This window comes from Gekko japonicus, unplaced genomic scaffold (assembly GCF_001447785.1).
Source record: "Gekko japonicus isolate JY-2015 unplaced genomic scaffold, Gekko_japonicus_V1.1 scaffold947, whole genome shotgun sequence".
NCBI classification, from domain to species: Eukaryota; Metazoa; Chordata; class Lepidosauria; order Squamata; family Gekkonidae; genus Gekko; species Gekko japonicus.
This window is the reverse complement of record NW_015159742.1, coordinates 374059-390576: the sequence shown is the minus strand read 5'-3', so window position 1 is coordinate 390576 and position 16518 is coordinate 374059. Positions and strand designations below refer to the sequence as shown.

Genomic DNA, 16518 nt, shown 5'->3' with positions numbered 1-16518 from the left:
ACAGTGACTTAAACTTTTCAAGCTTTAGTTACAACCATGAGTTCTAGAACCATTATTTTTTCCTTTTTCAGCAAGGAAACTGAGATCTTCTAGTGTCTCTTGGATATACACTCTTCACATCACCATCACAGACAAGCGGTAAAACAGCATTCCTTCAGTGAAAGTCTGCAGCCTTCTGCTCCTTCTGTTTCCATTACTAGGCTTTTCATACAAAGGGGGCTAGGAGCTCCCCACTGGGAAATCTCTGTAGCAATGTATCTATGTTGTCCATGATCCAAAGGCCACACACACGCACACTAAAATGTTCCACAGAAACTCTGGTTTTAGAACCCCAGAAGTGCTCTTTAAATTCTCCTGAATTAAAGAAGAAATTGGAGATCTGGCACATCAGCAGTTTCAAAGGAATCTGCTGCTGGTGCATGTGTGGTACTAATCTCCTTTATACTACTCCTGAGCCAGTCTACGTTTTGGAAATCAGGAAAGCTGAAATTGCAGTTTGGGGTTTGATAGCAACAGCTTCTAAGCATAAAAGCATAAGTATTCCCCTTCTGGATAAACCAAGGCCCATCTAGTCCCATATTCTGTTATTTAAGAGCCTAGCCAGGTGTCATAGGAAGCTTGCAAATGGCATGTGAATACATCAGACTTCCATTACTGCCTGTCCTGAGTACTTTAAGGCACACTGCCCCGGAACCTGGGAATTCCCTACTTAGCTATCCTCTTCCCTCCACCATCCCTGTTTCTTCACGTCATTTCTATCAGACCGTAAACTAGTCTTTCAGGGGTCTGTCTACTCTGTTCTCGATACAGGGCTTAATAGCACTTTATGCAAAAAACCCCACACAAATATCTTGACTAACATCCATTGGTAGACTTGTCCTTTAAAAAAAACAACCCTGAGAAACAGCAGCTCTGCTAACTGTGGTCTGTACTGAGTTAGATTATCTGGAGAGGGCTGGTAGATGAATGGGCTCTCCCTCAGGGAAAAGACTGGACAAGGAATCTTTTTGGTCCATTTCCAGCTCTTTGATTTTATGAAATTCACATTCAACTTTGGTCCAGCATGTGTCATGTTAAGTATGCCCATACCACGAAGAAGCCAAGGTCTGGTTTTAAGTGCAATATTGCTTATACTCTTATCTGCAATAAAAATAGGCTGTAAAAATATTTTAGAAAACTGTTGATCAGATTTCCATATGGAAGTCTATAACTGCTTCTAAGTCAGTGCATAAGTTTTCTTCTGCCTGCGAGTGGTTTCTGCTCTGGTTCCTGACACAAAGGCATAGTACACAAGTCTCTGCAGGATCAGAGAAATAACTAGATAGCTAACATAGATCATTTCAGTTTATAGATGTATTTTAAAGTGAAAACAAGAAAAATATTTCACAGAATGCATACTACTTATTCCAGCTGCTATGCTGTGTTCTGGGCTTAACACAAGGCAGGGTCCGGTCTCAACTAGTACTACTGAAATATACGTGGTACAGTAGTAGAGGGCTGAACCAGGTTCAAATAACTGCTCATCATGAAACTTCCTGCATGACCTTAGGCTAGTCACCCACTCTCAGCCTAGCCTACCTTTTTTTTAAATATATTTTTAATTCGTTTTTAAACAATCATTTACAACAATAAACATCAAAAGCATTGAACAAGCAATAACAAGCAACAACAAGAGGATCGAGTTGGATTACCTCATAGAGTTGCTGTGAGGATAAAACAGAGGAGGGAAGAGAAGAAAAGAAGAAGAGATTGGATTTATACCCCGCCCTTCACTACCGGAAGGAGTCTCAGAGCGGCTTACAAACTCCTTTCCCTTCCCCTCCCCACAACAGACACCCTGTGAGATAGGTGGGACTGAGAGAGCTCTTTCGAGGATTGCCCTTGAGAGACAGCTCTGAGAGAACTTGTAACTGGCCCAAGGTCACACCAGCAGTTGCATGTGGAGGAGTGGGGACTCAAACCCGGTTCTCCCAGATTAGAGTCTGTGCTCCTAACCACTACACCAAACTGGCTCTTTATGTATGCTGCTGTAAACTCCTTGTAAGAAAAGTGGTACAAAAATTTACTAAATGAATAGGAAATAAGAGTATAAACTACTGAGTGGTGAAATATATAAACAGATTATGCAATCTTAAAATTAGTTTAGGATATAAACATTTTAAATAAATAAATAGTGTTGAGGGCCAAGACCCTTTGTTTTCCAGCAAACTGTCTGCAAAGTCCCATTGCCAAATATGCTCCTCATCCACACACTTCTTTTGCTGGTGGGGCTGGCCATTACAGAGCCAAACGGCACCACCGAAGGCAGCAGATTCTGAGCATCTCTAGACAGTAGTAATTTATCAGATAGTTATTATTGTGTGGTTTTGATTACTTTAAGGCTGCAAAGTTACATTCATTATTCAGATTAACCGTACATTTTTTACATTTGGATTGGCTCTTGGATTATAATTTTTAGTGTAAGTATTTACAAACGCTGCAAGTATAAACGTATGCAGCTAACAAGTCAGACCACGGAACTATGTAGCTCAGTATTGTCTGCTCTGACTGGCAGCAGCTGTCCAGGGCCTCGGAAAGAGAAAGACCTTCCACACAAGATCTTTCCAACTGGAGATGTCAGAGGTTGAACCTCGGACCTTCTCTGCATGCAAGGAAGATGCTCTACCATTCAGTCACAGCCCCTTCCCACTAAGGAAAGCAAACAATGCCTTAGACCCTAAGCAATCCCTGTCTTAAGAAAGCACTCCCCTATAAAAGAGAAGAGTGTGCCTCTCTAAGATGCCTCTTCGAAGGTGATGCCTGCTGTAACACATGCATATATCACCTAAAACAAAAAATATAAATTTATTTTCTTTAGAACTATGGCCTTTTCTCGTACACAAATGCAACTGTTTCATCAATCAGTTGGCTAGAATACATATGACCAATCAGCTGAGATTTAACTGGGTAACAGCCCCTAAATTCTTTCAGTTTTTATCCTGCCAAAAGCTCAAAGCAGGCTACAACAAAACCATGCCCCTTAAAGCATACAAACAAAATTTCAAACTTTTTGGGCTCCGAGCCTACAAAAGCAGAAAGTGCTAAAGATCTCAAACTAAGAAGAACATAAGAACATAAAAGAAGACATGTTGGATCAGGCCAGTGGCCCATCCAATCCAACAGTCTGTGTCACATGGTGGCCAAAACCCAGGTGCCATCAGGAGGCCCACCAGTGGGGACAGAATCCAGAAGCTGTCCCACTGTTGCCCCCCAAGACCAAGAATACAGAGCATCATTGCCCCGGACGTAGTGTTTCAAAAAGCCTCAACAGAGATGTAAAATTGCTATTCAAACCCATTCACTGTTTTTACGACAGGAGTAGAGCTGTACATTTGGATTTTCTGCTTTGGGTTCCAAAAATGTCTCCAGCCAGCCGGTCATTATTCTCAAGCCCAACTCACCACCCAGGACATTGAATCTAATGAAGGCAAGGAATAACCCCATGTACATCAACCTGAGCCCCTTGACAGTGGCAGAATACAAATGAATGAAATTAATCTTAAACTATATAAGGCACATGGGCAATGTTCCCTCTAAGGTGTGGAGTCTTGTGAGCAAAAATTCTACTTTGTGAGCTACTGACATTAAAGTTGTGAGCGAGCAATTTGGCTACTGCATCAATTAGTTTGCTCTGGAGCCATCCTCCCTGAGCTGAGACAAAAATGTGTGAGCCGGAGGCTAAAAAACTGTAAGCTAGCTCACACTAACTAAGCTTAGAGGGAACACTGCACATGGGCACTACCATTAAATCAATGTGGGGGAGAATGTCAATTGAGCTTTTACAGCAATATGGAAAGCACACCTGAACACATTTTCAAACTGTTTTCTTAGCAGTCCTGAGAGCTAGAAACTTTCTTTTAAAAATGTGATGAAAGCCAATTTCCCCAGAAAGCCATATTTCATGCAATTCAGAGCATACATGATTTATGAAAACAATCCTGAGAATTTCTGGCTTGAACTGGTCAGTTGGGAAACTCTGAGGAACAGCGTCTTGCTTTGTTTTTCAAAGCAACTTTGAAATCTGACACCAATTACATACACACTTATTGGCCATTTGTGTGGTTTGCACACAGATTGTTGATCTGATCTCCACAGCTAGTATGGTGTAGTAGATGGAAGACTACAATATGCAGGTGACACCAAGCTCTGTATTTCATTATCCAAGCCTCCAGGTACGTCCACCTTGGTTCTGAACCAGTGCTTTGAGGCGGTGGTCAGGTGGTTACGCAGAACAAATCAAAGGTGAATCCAGACAAGACAAAGGTAATGCTGGTTGGGAAAGCTGACACTCAGGAGCGACTGAATCAACTTGTCCTAGATGGAATGGCATTGCCTTTTTCAGAGCAGGTGAAGAGCTTGTGGGTACTCATGGACTCTGACTTGCTGTTTAGAAAGCAGGCTGGCATGGTGGCCTGGGGCACCTTGTATCAGCTGCATCTGATTCACCAACTTTCTCATTTCCTAGACTCAACTGATCTGGCCATACTGATCAACACTTCTGTAACCTCACAGTTGGATTACTGCAACGTGCTGTATGTAGGGCAGCCGTTGAAGACATCCTGGAAACTACAACTGGTACAGAGTGTGGCAGCCCAACTACTGTCAGGGGGTAGCCACCAGGAATATGTTGCCAATTTTGAAACTACTACTTTGGCTGCCAGTCTGTTTCCAAGTTCATTTCAAGGCCCTTCAGGACCCGGGAATCTCATATTTGAAGGCATATCTCCTTCTATAACGTTCCTGTGCACCAAACTTCGGTCATCAGCAGCCATCTGTTGACTATCCCACCACTTAGGGTCTGGCTCCCACTCTGTGGGATGAGCCCCATGGAGATCTTCAGGAGGTATTGCAAGGCCTGCCTGTTTGCCAGGCTTTTGAGTGGGTTTAAGATCTCACCAGATCTCAGAAGCTAATCAGGGATGGCCCTGGCTAGTATTTAGATGGGAGACCTCCAAGGAATACCAGAATTGTTACACAGAGGCAGGCAATGGCAAACCACCTGTGAATGTCTCTTTTCTTGAAAACCCTGTGGGGTCACCATAAGTCAGCTATGACCTGATGGCAAAAAAAAAATGGCATGTGTCTTTTGGGGGGCGGGGGGAGGGCTTTGGGTGTTGCTATTTTACCTTTTTTTTAGCTGGGGATGTTTTAACTATTACTGTAAGCTGCCTTGAACCAACAGAAAAGGTGAGCTATACATGTTTTAATAAAGAATAAAGAGTAACCAATTTTTTTGTTTCTCAATTATATTTGAATGGAGGACTCAGTGAGGAGGACAGTTTGTGAGAATGCTGTAGAATCGGCCAAGAGTATGAATAAATACGGCTGAAGACAGACAACAATTTACAAGAGCAGAAAATCCTTTGAGAGAGGCATGGCTTCCAAGAGTGTAGACCAGAAGTGTGTGCATTACATCCTGTGCATCGCATCCAGTTCATAAAAATCTGCTGGGCACACTAGTCAGAGAAGTGGAGGAGGGTAACCAAATCATCCTCCCAATTGTTCACCCCCACAAAGGTCAAGTGCAGCAAAGTGGGAGAAAAGCCACATCTGGATCACCACCTACAATAGACAGAAACATAGAGCAGCACCCTAGTACAGTCAGCTCACCCAAATGTAACACAGCGAAGCCAGCAGTGACATAGGGCTGCCAGAGCCAGAATCAGGAAAAGTCCATTCATAGCCCCCAAATCAGGTAAAGACCCAGAGCTAGCCCTCGGGCTAAAAAAAATCTGCCTACCTCTGGAACACACACAGACACGAGCTCATGGAAGACAAAAGTGGCATGAATGTGTGCACCAAGAGCAGTGGCTCTTCTTTCAATCTGCCTGTAACTTTCGGGGGTGCAAGTGTGCATAGTTGTGCTCCAGTTACCATATTGACAGTCCTTCCCCATCATGTTCTTTGTAGAGTAAGCCTATATTCAGCCTCTGCAAGTATATTAAAAACTTTAAATTTTCTTGAGCAAAAAGATCTGGCCATGGTGGTGCATATCCTGGTTACTTTGACATCAGATAATTTCAATGTGCTACCCTTGAGAAGTGTTTGAAAACTTCAGCTGGTGCAGAATGGGGCAGCTAGGATGTTGACTGGAGTAGGTCACAGGGACAACATCACTCCCATCTTGGCCCATTCACAAAGGAGGAGGAGGAGGAGGAGGAGGAGATTGGATTTATACCCCGCCCTTCACTACCCGGATGAGTCTCAGAGCGGCTTACGATCTCCTTTCCCTTCCCCTCCCCACAACAGACACCCTGTGAGATAGAGAGCTCTTTCGAGAACTGCTCCAGAGAGAACAGCTCTGAGAAAACTTGTAACTGACCCGAGGTCACGCCAGCAGCTGCAGTGGGGAATCAAACCCAGTTCTCCCAGATTAGAGTCTGTGCTCCTAACCACTACACCAAACTGTCTCTCCCAATCTGTTTCTGGGCACAATTCAAGATGCTGGTGCTGACCTTTAAAGCCCTATATCAGGGGTGGCCAAACTGTAGCTCGGGAGCCACATGCGGCTCTTTCACACAGTCTAATTTAATATTAATAAAAAGCAAATTCGCATATTTTCCAATAAAAACGTGTATGTAATATTTGTTCATGTCTTGCAGCCCTCAAACACCTGACATTGATTCTGTATGGCTGTTACATTAAGCAAGTTTGGCCACCCCTGCCCTATATGGTTTGGGACCAGCATACCTGAAGGATTGCCTGTACCCCTATGAACCTACCTGACCACTATGGTCAACTTCGAAGGCCCTGCTTCAGGTTCCCCTACCTTCTGAGTTTAGGTGGGTAGCAACCCAGGAGAGGGCCTCCTCAGTAGTGGCACCAAAACTCTACAATTCTCCCCCGCAGGAAGATTTGCCTGCTCCCTTGTCTTTTACCAGAAAATTAAGACTTTTTTGTTACATTTGGCATTCCTTCACTGATCCCTCCTTCCTACCTAATTTTAGCTCTGGTTTTGTTTTAATGATGGAGGTTGGAGTGTTAAAATGTTATTTTGTTGTGTGTGTTATAATTTGTTAGCTGACTTGGTATCCCTTGTTTAGGCAGAAAAACCAGATATACATTCTGTAAAATAATATAATTCATACCACAGTATTCCCCATTACTATGTATGAGTGTGAAAGCTGGACAATGAAGAAAACTGACAGGAAGAAAGTAGATTCCTTTAAAATGTGATGTTGGGGGAGTTTTACGGATACAGTGGGCCGCCAAAAAGACAAATAAGTGGGTTCTCAACCAAATCAAGCCTGAACTCTCCCTGGAAGCTAAAATGACTAGATTGAGGCCATCATACTTTGGTAACATTACAAGAAAACAAGAGTCACTGGAGAAGACAATAATGCTAGGAAAAGTTGAAGATGGCAGGAAAAAAGGAAGACCCAGCATGAGATGGATTGACTTAGTCAAGGAAGCCACGGCCCTCAGTTTGCAAGACTTGAGCAAAGCTGTTAAAGGACGTTTTGGAGGTCATTAATTCGTAGAGTCCGCCATTAAATTGGAAGTGACTTCACGGCACTTAATACACACATACAAAATAAAATAAATTAAACATCACCTCAGCCCTGCCCCCCCAAAAAAACAGCTTTCACCTCATAGATGGTTTATGTTAAATGTGCTCATTTCCCAGATTTATTCAGAATTCAAATATGAGTTGTTTCAAAATTTGAGATCTCCTTTGACAGACAGTAGTATGCTGGCAGGAAGAGAAAGAAAGATGATGGGTAAGAATTATCTTGTAGGGGAGTTGTAAGAGGAGGACACAGCAGAAGGGCCTAAAGGTGGCATCACCCCCTGAATTCTGGAATAACTTCCTGACAGTGCCTGACTGTTCTCAAACCTCTCTCTCTGTCTAATGACTATGGCCTTAAATTCGATTTTTGAAAGCAAAAATGAAAGATGAAATTCTCAGTGCTATGCACCAACCATCTAATCCCAGATGAAGAGGAGGAAGAGGAGGAGGAGGAGGCAGAAGAACTGGTTTTATACCCTGCTCTTCACTACCTGAATGAGTCTCAGAGCGGCTTACAATCACCTTTTTTTTTTTAACTTTAGACTTTATATCCCGCTCGAACCTTCCTTTCCTCTCACCCACATCAGGCACCTTGTGAAGCAGGTGGGGCTGAGAGAGTTCTGAGAGAAGTGTGACTGGCCTAAGGTCACCCAGCTGGCTTCATGTGGCAGAGTGGGGAATCAAACCTGGTTCTCCAGATTAGAGTCCAACACTCTTAACCACTACACCAAGCTGGCTCTTGATGGGGAATCAGTAACAGCGCTACCCTCTAGTACAGAGATGCTTTCTCAGCTGACGAACAGACACCGAGGTGTTTGTACCTCACTCTTGTTAATGGTGAGGGTCAAGACAGACGTACCTGTGAACAGGAGCAGGTGTGTGTGGGGGGGCTGCACAGTGAGCTCTGTTCTCCCCGTATACAGCCTATGAATCAAATCCCTATTGCCTCTTCCTGTTCTCCGCTCCCCCATACTTCAGGAAGGATTTCCATTTTGTTTCTTTTCTCCCTTTAACTATGTAGCATGTTTACCTGAGTGAAATTTGTTCAACATCTCTATATAAGATTATACATTTTAAAAAACACTTTAAAATATGTTCAGAGAGAGGAGGCAATTGGCTTTCTGAATGACACAACGGCAGGCCAGTAAGGGCTGCGTTCAACCCAGTTCTGAAAAGGTGTGTGTTGGGGGGGGGGATACTAGCCAATCAGTGTTGTGCAGATCTATCTTATGCCAAAAACCAGAAGAACAGGTTCTCCCTGAATATGATCTGGATTCAGAAGGCTGTACATATATCTGAACTGCAGTGAGCATACTTCCATAGCAAGCTCACCACTGAAACTATGTGTCAGTTTGTATCCTGTGTGTGGCAGAAGTGTTCTGAACACCATCACATAACTCTGGGAGAAAAAAGTTGCTCTGCCAGTTTCTGATATCAGTTTGAATATGAAAGGTAAGCTGTGGAAGGCACCTATCAGTTAGTACTCATGATGATTATGATAATGATAGTTCAATGCATTTCACTCATATTATATTTCTACAGTTCTTACACTAATCCTGTAAGGTAGATCAGTAGTATCATCTTCATGTTACAGCTAGAACTCAGCCAGAGAAAGAGGGGCACATCTAAGGCCACCTAGCAGATTCAGGGCAAAGACAAGATTCGAGACAGTGACTTCCTGACCTCAGTGTCTTAGAACACTACACCATGACAGCACTCTTCAAACCACTTTCAGTCTCTGAGAGCACTTTTTGCAATTGTTTTTATAGTGCAGAGTTTAAAAAAAATATATTTGGGAATGGATTGAAGTTACAGGCATAGCATATGTACTCGTGATAGTCTAAACTTCTTTTAAACTGGGCAACCCACCTGAAGCTTGAATTGAAGGCACTCGCAAGACTGAGAGCCAACTCAGCTTCTAACTTTCAGGACACATCAGGGTACAAAGCAGGTCTTACACCCAGCTAAAGACTGCTATTGTGAATGTCCCCCCACCCCCTATCTCCATCCTGATTTGCAACTTTGGCATTCTGTTGCCTAGGCTTGCCACCTGAAAAACTGAGGCCCAAACCAGACGATGTCCAGGAGATGCACGAACAACCTCCCAACCTCCTCCTCTTCATTTTTGAAAACAGAAATACAGCTGGAGGGGGGGAGGGCACACAGTGTTGACAGGAACAGCAGCAAGGACCATTTAACTGTGGGCCATCTCCCCGGCTGCTTTCCCACCCCCCCCCCTTTTTTTTAACCATCAAGTCACAGTGACCCTGTAGGGTTTTCAAGGCAAAAGATGTTCAGAGATGGTTCGCCATGCCTGTCTCTGCATAGTGAGCCTGGTATTATTTGGTGGTCTCCCATCCAAATACTGACTAGGGCCGACCCTGCTTAGTTTCTGAGATCTGATGAGCTCATGCTACCTGGCCTATCCAGGTCAGGGTTCCCATCCACAGGGGACAAGATAGACTTCCCTTGGTGGTGGGAATGCAGTTGAAGGCAAGAAGGTATCAGAAAAATGGCTCATGGGGGCTGTTTCCACATGTCAGCAGTTCCCCCTTGTGGACTCATTGCCATTGCAAATGCAGAGGGCATTTAAAGTGGCAATGGAACATCACAACAGGGGGATTCCCTGTTCTTTCCTGCTCCCTTGACGCCATCCTCCCCTTCTCTACCACGGGAGGGCCTTTTTTGTCATTTTTTAATATTGGTACTACATATATCGATAAATTGTTATGAACCCTATAGTGCCTACTACCAGTTTTTTTAAAGCTGGCTAAAAGCCTGCCAGTGGCAGCAGGTGAGGGTAATGACGGGTGTGAGGGGACGGAGATAGGAAATGGCCCTGGATGGGGGTGAGAGGGTTCAAAAATTTGCACCTTCCTGTTGACACTGCAGGCAGACCCACTTTGACTCTGATCTCTCCAGAAAGACTGGAGGAAAGGAGATTTGGGAAACATTGGGGGCAAACCCATGAAAGCCACAGAGCACAACAAAAGGAGCACAATGGGAAGATGTGTCATGTGGGTGCTCTGAAACACCCAGTTCCAGCCTGAGAGCCAGGGTGGAGCAAATCCTCCATGTGGAAGCAGTCAGTGACAGGGTTTAGCATTTATACCACATCACATTCACAATAAATTCACAACATTTTACTGTTTATAAAAAACCAACAACCGGGGGAGGGGGGTGTCATAAGACAGTTCATGTATCTCCCATGTCTAGTTTGGCTACGAGAGGCCACTTCATTGCACAGACCCAGGGGATAATGCTGGAGGTCCATAATGCAGACTGAGGCTCTGAGGTTAGCTACAATACTCCAGCAAACAGCTCTCTGATTTAGATTGTAATCAGTCCCATTCACTTTAAATAAGGCTTTTCTGGAATGGAGAAGTTGCAGCTTGCAGCCTCACTGTGGAACACATAAAATCTTGCTATATGGATTAAAATAGGGCTGTTCAACATTAAGACTCCAGGTACTTATTGAGCATTTCAGGATGCAGCACACAGAACTCCTACCACTCCACAAGAATTACTGAACCATCTTCAGGGCTAAGAAAAGATGCTCTAAGTAGGGGCTGATCTACTGCAAGCCTCGACATCAATTTCTCATTACATCTCTAGAAACTGTCCACGCAACAAGGAGTGCAGAAGTTGCCGTTTACCAACTGGGGGAGGTGAGAAAGAGAAATGGGCTCAATCAACAGAAAAAGAGACTTGTATGACAGGGATGAGAGAAGCAGGTAACTGCTGCACCATGCAAGAAGAGTGTGGAGAGCCAGGAGTGGTGCATGGGAAGGGGACTTAAATGAGGGGCTTGTGAAGGGATCTGGATAGCCAAGATGTAAAACAGTAGCACCTTTTACTACCATACAGTGGAACACTGAAAGTGTGGCCCTGGGCATCTGGGGACATTGGCCTTTCATCTCATCTGATGCCCCTGAATTGAAGGAATAAAGCACAAAATGACTTTCTTCTGGTGCCCATGTTGTAGGGCTTGGATGTCTTAAGCAGCATAGATCTGATTTCACTTTTCAAGGTTATTCGTTTTATAAAAAAAGGTTTCTGGATTTTTTTTGCTGAAGCTGAAAGCTTCCTGACCAACACAATGCAAGTGTGCTGCAAGGACTGGAAGCTAATTCATGGGCCCTCTTGACCCTTATATGTTAGTAAAGATGTGCCTTTCTGGTAGCAGGAGGGCACTTTCTTCCAAATTAAGACTGGAGGTATGCTTCATGCTCGCACTCCAAAAAGATGCACTTTTACTGTCTGTAAAACGAGAAATACCTGCCCTGGGAGGAGCATACCTGTTGTGTTTCTGCATGAGTCAGTGTTTTCTGTCTGCCTCCTCTAGACAAACAATTCTGCTATGACTGACTTTTCTGAACTGAGATTCCATTAGGTGGCTGTAGGCAAACCACTGTTCTCTCAGCCTCAATCCCCAGCTCATTTGCGGATCACAAGCCCATTGCTTGCTCACTTGTGGTGAGTTAAGCATTCCCTCCAGGTGAAGAAGAAGAAGAAGAAGAAGAGATTGGATTTATACCCCGCCCTTCACTTGGAGTCTCAGAGCGGCTTACAAACTCCTTTCCCTTCCCCTCCCCACAACAGACACCCTGTGAGGTGGGGGGGGCTGAGAGAGCTCTGACAGAAACTGCTCTTTTTCAAGGACAGCTGTGCCAGAGCTTGTGACTGACCCAAGGTCACATCAGCAGGTGCAAGTGGAGGAGTGGGGAATCAAACCCGGTTCTCCCAGATTAGAGTCCGGACACTTAACCACTACACCAAACAGAAACCTAAACTTGTGTTCCACAGATGCATTCCACTGGGTAGGCAGGCTCGTAATCTTGGTGGGCTTCTTTGCAAGGCTAATAACAACACCACAGGGTTGTGAGGATGACAGAAATGTATGTGGAACACTTTGAATACTCTCTACAGCACAGCATAAAGTAATCAGGTTTAAAAAATGGTGTGCCATCCCAGACACTCAAGGCAGCTGGAAGTAACATGAAAACTAGAATCACAACATATATAGAGATACTAAATATCATGATTACTGGTCTGCATTTATGAACACCATCAGTCAGCAACTATCACCCCAATGGCCTTTGCTTGAAATCAACCTCTCCGGGATTAAAAAAACCTGAAATATATCACATAACTGTATTTTTTATATTGTTCCCCAAAAAATATCTAAACTGACCAAGAAACTTAGTGGGGTATTAATAGCCCAGTTCCATCAAAGAGTATTTCCACTCAGTAGAGAAGACTAACTGCAAAGAGTCAGCAAATCATGATGCACAGAATTCCCTTTACTTCCGGATGTATGCAGCCTTCCCCTGCTCACCCCATCTGTATCTGCCATGGCTTCAAAGAGATGTTGATCTATACAGCCTTAGGAGAAGTCAAAGTAACTAGGGTACTAGCAAAGCAGTCCACATTTTACAGGATGGAATATATAGCTTCCACAGCCAGAAGGCGAACCTACAAGATGCAAGACCTAAGATACGTGTTCACAAAGTACATATAAAGGGCCAGTTCTCATGTGACATTACTCTCACACATGCAGATCTCATGTGACTCTGGGTCACACTCCTTGTGCATGCAGGCATCTCTCCCATATTCACATGTGAACTAACAGCTATAGTAACTTCTTGCCATCTAGGATGTACATTTTTGATCATTGCACGGTACGGAAAATGCCGAAGCCATCACTTTTCCACTACAAGCTCCTGTGTTATACAGCTCATGCATACATGGTTATATGCAAAGAACAACCCCAACAAAACGTGAGAACTGACTCAGAGATACACTGAATAAAATCCATAATCGGCTTAAGCCAGAGATCTTGTGCCAAGGCTGGTTTAGTCTCATTGGTTGGCTCTTCAGTCTCAAAATACAACACATCAAAATCCATGCTTTTTTGCAAGGTATACATGTAGAATGTTGCAAGCTGAAACAAAAATTCTTCAATTCAGGTATCCAATGTATCATACAGCCACCAAATGACTCCTCCTTACCTAACCATGCACAATTATTATTATTATCTAAATTCAGCTACACATGCTACACAGATAGCAGTGACCATACAAATAATGGACATACATACAAGACTGAGCACACATACCACCACAATAATTGAGTACCTACTCACTAAAGCACAGGTGTGTGCACATGCACTGAGAAACACATTCCCTCCCTAAATTACATTTCCCCCCCCCTGCTCACTGTTGACAGTGCTTCTATCAAACTTTTATCAGCAAACCAGTACCAGATCCATGAAATAAAAGGCCAGTCCAAATGAAATCTGCACTGGAAAACTGCAAATCCAGAAGTAGTAGTAATAGTAGTAATAATAATAATAATAATAATTTAAAACACACAGAGAGAATTCACATGCACAGGCAAGCACATATCCAATACACACAGATGGATGGATAGGGAGGTGCAGATAAAAATATATACACACACAAAACAAGCAAAGCATTAATTTTACACAGAACCACAAATTATATTAATTGTCTGCATTGCTGGCAATTTGTCTTTTGGGGACATGCTGATGTCTGTACACATAACCCCCACAGATAAAACCATGTCCTGCTCCTGCCACTAATACACAAGTTCAGCCCTCATCTGCCTGTTTCTACACATTCCTGTCAGTCATTGGTCAGAATAAGCAAATGTCATCCTAGTTCAAAGAGAAGTTGGCAGGGAGGCACAGAGAGATTCAGATGGCTAGAGATCCTTCAAGGGCTGCACTTGCCCCTAATATGGAGAAACACAATTAATTACCAAAATCTGGCCTTTGCCCTCCTACCTGGGGCTTTTGTCCAACTCCATTACCACAGTGAACACGATCTGCACATTCATTGTTTAGCCTTCAGCTCCAGATCTCAGCTATGGAAAGAGCTGAGGCACAGGAAAATCAAACAGACGGACCCCCCCCCCATCCCTTTTACCTGACAACACTGGCATATGAGCAGACAATCAATCAACAATAACAAACATTTAAAATTTCAGAAGTCTGGCCTCCTAGTTCCTAAATCTCGCTCTTTGTCCCATTTCTCAGCTACAACTAGAAATTCAGCCCCAACACTAGGTCATGCTTCTTGCCACAGGAAAAACTAATCCACGCCCCATCTTAAAAATAAATAAATAATCCAGGAGGCCACCTTGCATTTTGCAAACCTGGCAAGGCCCTTCAGGTTCCCAACTGACAGCCTTGATGAGGAAGGAGTGGTAGGCAGAATCCCGTTTTTGCTGTAGCTCCTCTGTTGCAAACTAAATGCCCCCTCGTCTCTTCAGCACATTCAGTATTCCTGTCTCACCCCAGATGTGGGGAGCAGAAAGGGTGGAGGAGATGGAGGGGAAAGAATCCTGTATGGCACATGCTGCCTCAGAACACGTGGATGCCACAGAAACCACATCCTGGAACCCCACCCTTGGGGGGAGGGAGTTCACAAGTCTCAGTCCCCCTGGAAAGTCAGGAGAGGGTTAAAAAGCAAGGCCTTGGTCTGATTCTGGTTTGAACCCCACGCCTGGCATTTGAACCGCCTCCTGTTTCCATCATCGGAGACCACCCAGCCTTCTTCTGGATGCATACCGTCTTTTCCCTCCGCTTGCCAAAACCCATAATCGGGGGTGCAGGGATGAACCCCACAGAATATTAATGTCTGAGAAGATTCCCTAAGTGTCGTGATTTACTTGCCTGTTGTTCTCGTCTACCCAGCTTATTTCAGGGCCCCGTTTGCTCCAGACCCAAACTCGCCCTTGGGAACACTCTGGCCTTGGCAAAGGGGTTGGTGGTGCTGTGGTGCGGGGATGGATGGGGGGGTCACCAAGGGAACAGAGGCCAAGATCAGCCAACCCGTGAGGCTTGTTTCCCTATTGGGAAGCCTAGTTCCCAGCCTCCCAATCTCCCCAAATAATTGGTAGAAGCCTGCCCCCATTACACAGCTGGAATATTTAGGGGTGGGGGGACAGGCCACCCTTTCCCCCCTTCTTCTTTACTTCTCCTCCTTCTCTGAGCCAAGGACGTTTCCAAGATCTTGGGAATAGGAAGCGGGGAGGGGGGAGGGGGGGGAGCCTGGACTGGCTTCCTTACCTTCTTGTTGCTTTTGTTGTAGCCAAAAGTGGCGATCCCTGCACGAGGAGGCACAGAAAGGAGCATTTTCGCTTTAATGTTAGAGAGCTTGGGAAGGGAGGGGGGAGAGGGGGAAGAGAGAGAGAGAGAGAGACACACACACACACACACACACAGTAGAGAGAGAGAGAGAGAGAGACAGGGCTTCTAGCTTACGTCACCAAGGCAAGCCAGCCTGGAATCCAGGGCTAGGCTGGCTGTTTTCCGCAAGGTCCTAGTGCCTTCATTGAACAATCCCGTCAGACCACTTAAAGAGCTGGAAAACAGAAGTCACACACAGAAAAGTAAAACAGATGATAAGTGAAATCTGACTGACCCAGCAACCTTTATACAAATGTCATCCTTGCACTGAATTTGAGACATCAGGAAAAAAATTACAATTTTGCAAGAATAAGTTCACCAAGTGCACAGCAGTCCCAGAATGGCATAATCTTGTCTCTTGGGCAGTTGTCACAGGATCCAACAGAACTGCCTGTACTACACAGCATGGTTAGCAGGTGTCCCATTCAGATCTCTGCGAAAACCCATGTTCTAATCACTGCACAAAAATCAGTTGCCATTTTCAATCTCCTGAGGCAGCTGGTATTAAAATGTCAGGATAGACACTCCTCATAGCCCATGGTAGCCCAATCTCACAGGAACTTGGAAGCTAATGAGGAAGGGCCCTGGGAGACCTCCAAGGAATACCAGTGTCATGATGCAGAGGAAGGGCAATGGCAAAGGCAAACGACCTCTGAACTTCTCTTGCCTTGAAAACCCCACATGGTTGCCATAAGTTAGTTACAACTTGACTGCACTTTCCACCCCCACCACAGACACTCCTAGAATAGGACAA

At 44.4% G+C, this 16518-nt stretch overlaps 1 protein-coding gene across 1 annotated transcript in view; it reads right to left on the bottom strand.

Annotated features, from left to right (window-relative positions):
* RBMS2 (RNA binding motif, single stranded interacting protein 2) overlaps positions 1-15789 on the bottom strand; it is a 65323-nt gene extending 49534 nt beyond the window's left edge. Inside the window, exon 1 of the mRNA XM_015429636.1 lies at positions 15645-15789. Coding sequence (XP_015285122.1) covers positions 15645-15710 — 66 coding nt within the window. The 5' untranslated portion in view covers positions 15711-15789. The remainder of the gene's footprint in view (positions 1-15644) is intronic.
* Positions 15790-16518: the final 729 nt, after the last annotated feature.